The 10,430-nt window shown below is 30.4% G+C and overlaps 1 protein-coding gene across 1 annotated transcript; it reads right to left on the reverse strand.

Annotated features, from left to right (window-relative positions):
• Positions 1-390: 390 nt before the first annotated feature.
• Positions 391-1,110, reverse strand: LOC141655272 (uncharacterized). The gene has a single exon (XM_074462359.1). It carries the CDS (start codon positions 1,108-1,110, stop codon positions 391-393), a length of 720 nt encoding a protein of 239 aa, XP_074318460.1.
• Positions 1,111-10,430: the final 9,320 nt, after the last annotated feature.

A 10,430-nucleotide genomic window follows, 5' to 3' on the forward strand; every position in this document is an offset into this window, starting at 1 on the left:
AAGCAATTTCTTGATTTCGGTGGGCTGTTAAATTTACATGGTTGCCCTTTATTAATGATATGCATTAATCCGTATCTGACTGTTGTGTTCCTTTTTTTTTTTTTTTTTTTTTTGCTTTGAGTATTTTGTACTACCTAAAATAAAGTTACCCTTTAACATGTTTGTTATGGTACTGTTTTTTATTTGTTGTCATTCATTAATTTCACTTTATACACCATGTTGATGTACTACCCTCAAAATTTAAACAAAATAATAAATCAAAGGCAAATATAATTATTCTTTGCAAAAAAAATAAAAAAAAAATAACATTACAAAAAATAAACTTAAAAAATGTTCGTAACAATAATAAAACACACCCTAACATCTAATACTTCAATGAAAATATGGGGTTCAAGTCTTTGTCATTTGACGCAACTTTCTTCTTCTGCTTTTTAATGTACCGACGGGATCGACATTGTTTTCCTTGTTTGTAGGACAATTATTTCCATAATGACCAGGATTACGACATATAGAACAACGTCTTATCTGTTTTGCGGTCTCTTTTCCACTTTTTAGTCGCTTGTTCTTTGGACGACCCTTAGTTTTTAATTTTGGGGGACATGAAATATTCTCACCGTCCACGGTATTCGTTCCCCCAAGGCCTTCAAAAACATCATCAGTCGAGCGACATTCTTCGAGATTAGTAATGTGATCATCCATCCTTTCATCTTCATTCGTATTTCCCATCTCCAAAATGTCGGCCATATGACATGTATTCTGATGATCTTCAAGTTGCCAGCGAATAGGCAAGTAAATCGAGGGAATGTTATGGCAGTCGGTTTGAATAAAAACTCGTAATATATGACGACAAAGTATTCCAAGGAACTCAAATTGTTTACAATTGCACATTGCGATCTTCCCATCCCAAAAAACTCTCCGGCTTCGAACATTTTCACCTTGATAATACCTCACAACAAAGTTATGGGTGTCTACATTAAATATTACATATTGACTTGCCTTTTGATATTCCTCCTTAAACTTTTGAAAAGAAAATGGAGTGAGCACTTGAGCAACTTGTCGTTCCAATGGTGTTGTAACCCTCAGTATATCCGCCCTAGAAATGGCTAACATGTTATCATGGGACTATTTTTGCATGATTTCTTGAACAACAACATCAACCTGTTAAATATAGATCAATATTTTAGGAGTACAATACGTTATTAGTCAATCGAACTCAATCAAAATAATAATTAAGAAAATTAAATATCCAATAAGTATAAATAGTATTAGTTATGTACCTGTTTGACGAGATCAGTCAATGTGTAGTTAGATGAAACAAATCTCTTAATGAAACCATTTATGTACTCTGATCTACCAGTGGTCGTCATTCCTCCAAAATAGTAACCTCGGAGATAAGCGGGCACCCAAGAATGTTTTATTTCATATAATCCTTTTATGTGCTTGTTGTCTTGCAAATTGTATTTGGCGATTATAAGAGGCCACTGGCTCTCGAATTCTTCAATATCCTCCAATTTATAAAGTTTATAGAAATCTTTGCACCAGTTTTGGTAATCATGACGGAAAATAGATGCAAACCACCCACTAAACTTGTATGTTATATGCCATATGCAAAAAGAATGTTTAGTAAATGGCAACTCTTGGGCTATTGCTTAGTCATCCATGGATCTTGATCAGTTATTATTGTTTTTGGTGCCTTTTTCATTACAGCTAAAAATGTCTACGTACCAACAAAAAATACTTTCATTAAAAACTGCATATGAGACAATCTATTAATCGTAAAAATAAGTAACGAAAACATTAAAGATTAGCCAAAAATCAAACGAAATGGACAGAGGAGTAGACTTATAACTATATTACGAGTATACAGACAATACAATACCAACCCCAGGGACAGAGGAGTAGACTTATAACTATATTATCAATCTCATAGCAGGCTTGCGTCCATTTAACTAACTCTCTTTGAAATTTGGTAAGTCTTGAATCTTGCTTGAAATCGACATTTAATTAGTTGTATAATCCCCACAATTTCCTTGAGCCTGACCAGATTGTGTTCAGAGAGTTATATACCGGTGTATAACTGAGGGAGCAGGAATGTTGATTGATATTCTTTAAACTGAAGCTCTGATTTAATCAAACTACTCTAAACTATTAAGACTAATTCTATATATACATTACTGATTGGTAAACTGAAAGTTTGTAAATTGTAAATTCGCAATATGGTAAAATTCTAAGTTTACTCGGTAGCCTTTATGAAGTTAAACCATAGGCCCCATGATTTCTTAAAATCACAATCCCGATCATATGATCATACTATCTTTTTATTAGGTGTGGAGAACGATTCAAATCGTCATCGGATTGAGTACATGCTCGACGGTAGCACTTTTCAGGATTATAAAAGCCTCATTTTTGTTCTATGTTTTGCGAGATAGCATAAGAATATAAAAGAAAATTTGAATGAAAAAACTACCGAAATAATCAATTGTTAAGCATACTCATTAAAATTTGGATATAGAAACCATATACAGTATTAATTACCCTATTTTGTACTTTTTGTGTAAAGGATCACTCATATCAAAGTGTTGTTGGGCTTTTTAGCTATCGCCCAGATAACAAATTTAATTAATTTATTAAATTAAAGTTAACAACCCAAAGAAATTGTAAAATTGAATATGGGTTCCATATTTTCGTTGATTATATATAATGTCAATTTTTATTCAACTCAACTTAAAAGAAAATTAAATTAAACAAACTAATAAGGCCCTATTTTTCTGTCTTAATTTGATCTTATTTCAATTCAATTCAATTTAGTTAAGCTCAGCTTCATTCAGTTTAGCTCAATTCTTCTCAAATTAATTACTTTTATTTCAACTCCATTCAGTTCAGTCAGTTCAGCTCCGTTTGGTTCATTTCAGCTCAACTCTTCTCAAATTAACTCTTAAATCCGCTCCGCTCCATTCACTTTAGCTCAACTCATCTCATTCAGTCCCGCCCCCAGTTCCATTCAGTTCAGTTCAACTGAATTCATCTCGAATTACTTCAGCTTTATTCAGTTCATTTCTTCTGAACTCAGCTCCATTCAGTTCAGCTCAGCTCAGCTCAACTCCATTCAGTTGATCAGTTCAGCTCCATTCAACTCAACTCTTCTCAAATTAACTCTTGGTTTATCTCTATTCAGTTCAGTTCTGCTCAAATTTTCTCAAATTAACTATTACTTCAAATTCATCCAGATCAGTTCAAATCAACGCAACTCTATTTAGTTAAGTTCAACTTCTCTCACTCAAAAACAAAATGGCCTAAAATAGAAGTTCCTAACATAAGAATCTCTTTTTCATTAACCACATTCTCGAGATAGCGTTGGCGAGTAAGATTTAACGACGATTGACCTAATCCGATCCCTATCTACCTTACTATAGTTATTCCAAAGGCAGCTGTGTTTAATACAATGGCAGTGGAGATTGGGTACTATAAGTTTGATGCTTTAACTTGAGTTGATGATACTACTTTATACATTATACATGATAGAATATTACCATTAGGCCCGTGCATCACACGGGCATTAAATCTAATATATACTTAAAAGAGGAACTTTTCGTGCGATGTTAGTGTCTACTGCTTTTGTTAATTTCGAGTGATATTAGTGGCTACTACTATTATTTAATAAATCTATATATCTATATAAAAGAGAGTTTTTTCGAGCGATCTGAGAGCGTCCACATCATCAAAAATCAATTTAGGAAAGTATAATTTTTAATGTAAAAAATAAAGTGGAGAATCTTTTAATTATTATAATATGTATATTTCCTAAATTATATTCAAGTGATATTTTCAATTTTTATATCAACTTTTTATATTTCATTTGGCAAAAAAATATCGTTAAAAAAATTATGAAAATAATATAATTAGCTTTGTGGTAAAAAATGCTATCATTAGAGTATAAATTTCATATTCTTTGCACAAATTAAAGATGGTGTACTTCGTAATATGTAAAATTGTGTACTTTTTAGCATGTTTTTTCCCACATTGGAAAATAAAGTAGGTGCGGTGAATATGCTACATATAAATAGTAGAATTGTTCCACATCGAAAGATTAGTACAAGGTGATGTGATCCTATGATTATAAATAGGAGGCATATTTGGAACTTATGATCCACCCAAAAAAAATTGAGTCTCATAAATATTGTTTTAATTAAAGAGGTCTTAAGATTTTCAATACCGGGAAAGAGTTAAGAACATGAGCAAGAAAATCAGAAAATACAAAACTAAAGGTTTTACTAATGGTAGTCTCCTGACATAATACAAAACTAAAGAAATAATGTCGGTAAAAAAATTATGAAAATAATATTATTAGATTCATGGTAAGAAATGCTATCATTAAAGTATGTATAGATTTCATATAATTTGCACATATTAAAGATGACGTATTTCATAGTATGTTATATGTCCCACATTGAAAAATAATATAGGTGTGACAAATATACTACATATAAAAAATAGAATTTTCCCACATCGAAATATAACATAAGGTGGGTGATTCCATGATTATAAATAAGAGGCATCCTTGGAACTTAGGCATGAACCCAAAATCATTTGAGTATCTTAAGTACTGTCTTGGAGTGCTCTTAAAAGTTTATATCATTATATTTTCTACCTATTGATTTTATATGTCCCACATTTAAAAAGTAATGTAGCTGTGGTAAATATACTACGTTTAAATAATATAATTAGAATTGTGTTAAAAAAAGTTCTATCATTAGAGTATAGGTTCATATCATTTGCACATATTTTTATTATGATAAAAAAAAATAGAAAACAAATGTATGAATATTAATAGATAATATAATATTTACTTATTATTAAATCGGGTTGGATGTCGAATTAGGTTCAAAAAATATGGTGTACTTTTAAATATGTTATTCGTCTCACATTGAAAAATAATGTAGGTGTCATAAATATATACTACGTATAAATAGTTGAATTGTCCCACATCAGAAGATTATCATAAGCTGAGGTGATCCCATGATTATAAATAGGATTTATCCTTAGAACTTAGGTATCACCCCAAATATATTAATCTCTCAAAGTATACTTATTATATAAGAGACTTTAAACATAATCTTTAATTAAATATTAATTTTTTAAAATTGTAACATTTTTTTTTGGGTGGAAGAAAGAGCGATAAAATAGTCAGTATTATAACGGAAAATTTTCATGATACCCTCGAATTTTGGTAGATTACACATAATACCCCTAATTTTAAGTTTCTACATATAATACCCTTGTGTTTACTTTTTTTCATAACACTATTACTCCTATGAGTAACTAGATGAGTAATTGAGCATGCCATGCTATTTGTGTTTTGTTATTTAGGTATTAAATTTTAGTTTATTAAATAAAATATGGATTTAGGAATTAGGTAATGAAGTGTTTCTGTAATAGATAACAAAAGAAAAAGGCGTCCCCAAGTCATAAGAGTAATGGGCTTATGACGGAAGTTGTCAAATGGTATTCTGAGAAAGAAAAAGGTGAACACAAGGGTACCATTTGTAGAAACTTAAAATTAGGGGTACTCTGTGTAATCTATCAAAGTTCAAAGTTACCATGAGAAATTTCTAATATTATAATGATATAGTTAATTAAATTTTCATGTAAAAGAGAGAGATATTCGTACCAATAAAACAATAAAGGGGGAATTATTTTTAATTGTTATTGTATTGCCACGCCATCAAACTTAACGTCCATTTAATAACCTTTACATTAGGGGGTACCATGGGCAAAAAAATGGAACCTCAAGGGTACCGTAGGAAGATTCTTAAAAGTAGGGGTAACATGGAAAATCTGACAAAATTAAGGGGTACCACGGAAAATTTCCGTATCTCAATTATGAAATTGTTTTTTTGAAGAAAAACAACGTACAAATATTAATGGAGAGTACTTGATCATATTATTAAATTTAAATATAACTATTAGATATAATGAGTAGCAATTGTCCGTATTCGGTATTCGGGATCTGGTTGGATGTCGAACTAAGTGGAAAAAAGATAGTGTAATTCTGATTATGTTATTTGTCCCACATTGAAAAATAATGCAGGTTTGATGAATATATATTACGTATAAATAGTAGAATTGTCCCACATCAGAAAAATAATCCAAGTTTGGTGAATATATTACATATAAATAATAGAATTGTCCCACATCGAAAGATTAGGATAAGGTAGGGTGATTATATGATTATAAATAAGAGTTAACCCACGTATATATTAATCTTTTTTTTTTGAAAGAGATATTTTAATAATATGTAAACCAATCATTAGACATAGAATGTAAACATTAAACCTTTATAAGATTTTTTTTGCATTATAAATAAGTTTATTACCCCGTTGCAACGCACGGGCATTCAAACTAGTAATGTGTATTTAAAAATATACCACAGTTCTAAATAAGATAAAAAATTTAAAAATAGAAAAGATAAAAAATTACCTATGATATTATTAATTAAATAATAATAAGAATTACATACTAGCAAAAGACCTCTTTCCCATTGAGTTTGTTCTAGAATTAAAACACTAATTACAAAAGGTATATATAAACAAACCGATAAACATCACAATTGTAGTCAATTATAATGCAATTTCCTCCTTAGTTTTCATTATTTCAGTTTACAAACCATATGCTTGTTTGTTTTTTATGATCCAATTTCCTTATTAGCTTTACAAAATTTAGATTGTTAGTTTCCATATTTATTAGGTTTAATTTGCATTTAGTGCCTGACGAGTATTTCAAATTGTCATCCCCACTAAACTAAAAGAATAAGAAAACTCAATGTTTTTCCCGCCTAAATGCATTCTCCTATAAGTGGGCCTATTTTTTTTTTGTCATCTTAATTCACTACCATTCAATACATTAGTGGGCCAACGAAAAATTCAATGTGTAAGTATAATTTTTTCTGTAAAACAAGAAACTCGGTGAGCCCCAAACATTGATAATTTATATTAACATTACCTTATTTAATACTAATAGAATTTCCATAACTATATGCGCAATCTTTGCCACAAATAAAATATTCAGTATCCTATATTTCTATACATAGAAAAGTTCTAGCTCCAAACATTATAGTGTTTGTATAAAGTATAATATAGATTATAGAGTATAATTAAATAGTATAATTAATACAAATAAAATCTCCAAAATGTTATGATGTATAAATAAATTTTGATGTATAAATAAATTTTGCCTTTTTAAATAACGTACATACTATTATAACTACAACCCATTTATGTAAAATTAAAGCTCAATTAATTTAACCCTCACAAATACCGTGCTTTAGCACGGGATCTCAACTAGTTATCTACTCATTATTGTTACTAATGCATGATATGTTTTTGTGTGTGTTCAGGTTATCAAAGTAATGAGATTTTCAACCCACGCCATATTAGCACAGTCTATAAGTTGTGTCGATGACGGATATGGTAAATTGTTTAATTTAGCCTACGGAAAGACATTTGAATGTGAGTTTCGTGTAAAAATAAAGGATATGGTATGTTTTCAATTTGCCTTGCAGACAAGCCGGCTTTAGATTGAATTGAAGTACCAGAAAATGAATTGCAATGGGGCTTCTATATTTTCACGAATCACGAGCAATGTGATCCTATAATCCATATATATTAGCCATAATTTGATTATGAATTGGTAGGAATTCAAGTTTCCTTACAAGTTTATGCTTTATACTGAGTATACAAGCAAAACGCATTACACAGTGTTAACTTACTCTTTAGATGTTACAATCAAACAATTCGCTTCTTATTCTCCACAAATTCACTTGCTGAGTTGCTGTTTGCACAATTTTTTCCCAAAAAGGACCCTAATACGGAGTAAACATTGGTATTGATCTATAATTTTGTAAGAATCAATACAAATAATTGTAAAAGTTAATTTGTACTCTATATATTATTTGGATATGACATTTTGTACTCTATATATTATTTGGATATGACATGAGAAAATTATATAACATATGAGATCAATATCAATGTTGCAATGAAATAACTAAGTACGTCTCTCTTAATCATTTGTTTGCTTTTGCTTAAAATGCCTTTTACAAAGAATAAAAAAACATGACTAAATTACTATGTTATGGGGTTTTTTAAGGGGAGTGAGTTACTACATGATGCTACGCATGTCATGCCGATGAATAATGATTTTAATGGTTTGTTTTTATTAATTTGTTTAGATCTTAATCATAATGTTAATCTTGGTGTAGCATATTGTTTGATAAAAGATTAGTAATTTTCTATCCCAATCATCAAGCTCTCTTTTACATGAGCCAATCACTCAAGCGTCTTTATATTTCTATTAGGATAAAAGATTAATATAGGAGTAACTAGAAGGGAAAAAAAAAACTCGCTCATAATTACAAATTTTAAATATTGTTATTTATAATTATGTAGTAGTAGGAGGATATAATATAATAGATTTACATTATTTATACAAAGTATAACAATAGTAAAACTCTAACGAGATATTAACTAGCTAGCATGAGATATACTCCCTCCATCTCAATGAAATGTTTACATATATGCTTAATACACAAAGACTAAGGTACAAAGTGAGGGAAATTACTTTTAATATTATTGTGTAAACTATTAACTGAAACACCAAAGAAAGAAAAATGTAAACTATTGATCGGGATGGAGAGAATATATGTTTTTAATTCTAATGAAACATGCATGGCAGTAGATATTTTTACGAGAATTTATGATGCAATATATGGATCATTAATCTTGACACTCTTTACAAACACAAACTACATTTAGTCGTCCATCATAATCAAAAGCCAAAATCTTAATAGAGCAACTTCACATGAAAACGAAATACAAGACTATAAACTAATAAAATTATTAATTGATGAATGCCGTACTTACCTAGCTCTTTATTAAAGTTGTAGCTCTCGACTAAACCTCTAAGACCGAGTGAAATAAAATAGAGATTTATGGGTTATTTCTAATCAAATCCTCAGCTAATCAAATTAGAGTCCATAATTAACTTACCCAACTAAAATCGGATGCAAAACATAAAACTATCAAACTAGAATAGAGTACGATAAAAATCTTGACTCTTAAAGTAGTTGTTTGAGATCGATTTATGACACACACAATTTTTTTTAAACAAATTGCAGAAGAAAGTTTACATCCAAACAAATACTAAGGGTTACACTACTGTTTTAAATTTTGAAGCGTAACATGTAAAATTATGTTTATACGGTGGATAGTTTACATTAATTTATTTTGTGAGGTAAAAAGCAAATATAAAATATTGACGGGAAGTTCTGGAGGGGTGGGCTTATAAGTTTTTTTTTTTTTTTTTTTTTTTTTCACAATCGGGTTAACGAGTTCTACAATTTAATAGCACGCTTAGCTAGCTTATGCGCGGCTTTATTACACATTCTAGGAACATAAGCAAAAGAAATGCAGTGAAAGTTTGCCGCTACTTCAGTGATATCTTCAACAGTATTCCTAATCCAATGTTTGAGTTGAGAAAACTTCAGGACTTGAGCAAGAACCTGTAAACAATCAGAGAAAATGGTAACATGAAGGATATTGCGAGAGAGCGCCCACTTCAAGGCCTCCCTAATTGCCAAAGCTTCCGCTTGCTCAGCATTCTCGACACTTCTTTTGATACAGAATTCAGACACAACTTCATTATCAAACATGATTGTAGATACCCGTATCCGTCGATATTGGAATTTATAGAGAACCCGACAAACACCCGATGATGATAGGACACATGTATTCTTTAGTTGTCATTGTCATTATTTGGAGCTCGTTTTACGATGTAGAATGGGCGTCGTCGATGAAGTATTTTATTAATTTAAATGATATTTAAATTAATGTTTTTTTAAGTGAGTTCATTTTATTAATTTAAATGATATTTAAATTATAGCTTTTTTAGGTGAATTCAATTTATTTTATTTTATTTTGAATTTATTTTCCCAAGTTTATTTTATTGAAAATAAAATAAATATTTGATTTGAAAAATCATTTTATGAGTATATTTGGTTTGAAAAATCATTTATTTTAATGTGTTAATTGATTTGAAAAATCGATTTAAAAAGCGAAGAAAACTCGTTTTAAAAGCATGTTTTTGAGCTCGATTTTAGCTCGGTTTTTGGGCCCGTTTTCTTTACGAGTTGGCACGAATATCGAGTACACTAACCAACCTAGACCAATACCCATCCACCCCAGTTCGAACCCCCTATCCACGGCCCAAAATTCCATCCCAAATCGTCCCCAATGACCCGCATATACACGAGCAGCCCCCTGTTTTGGCAGCTCAATCCCGAGCCCAAAACCCGCTCCAAATACCACCAAAACCCGTACCCATTAACCCTAACCCATACCCTAGTATCCTACCCATATTACCCTAGCTTAATCACC

Source organism: Silene latifolia, chromosome 5 (genome assembly GCF_048544455.1).
Source record: "Silene latifolia isolate original U9 population chromosome 5, ASM4854445v1, whole genome shotgun sequence".
Classification (NCBI taxonomy): Eukaryota; Viridiplantae; Streptophyta; class Magnoliopsida; order Caryophyllales; family Caryophyllaceae; genus Silene; species Silene latifolia.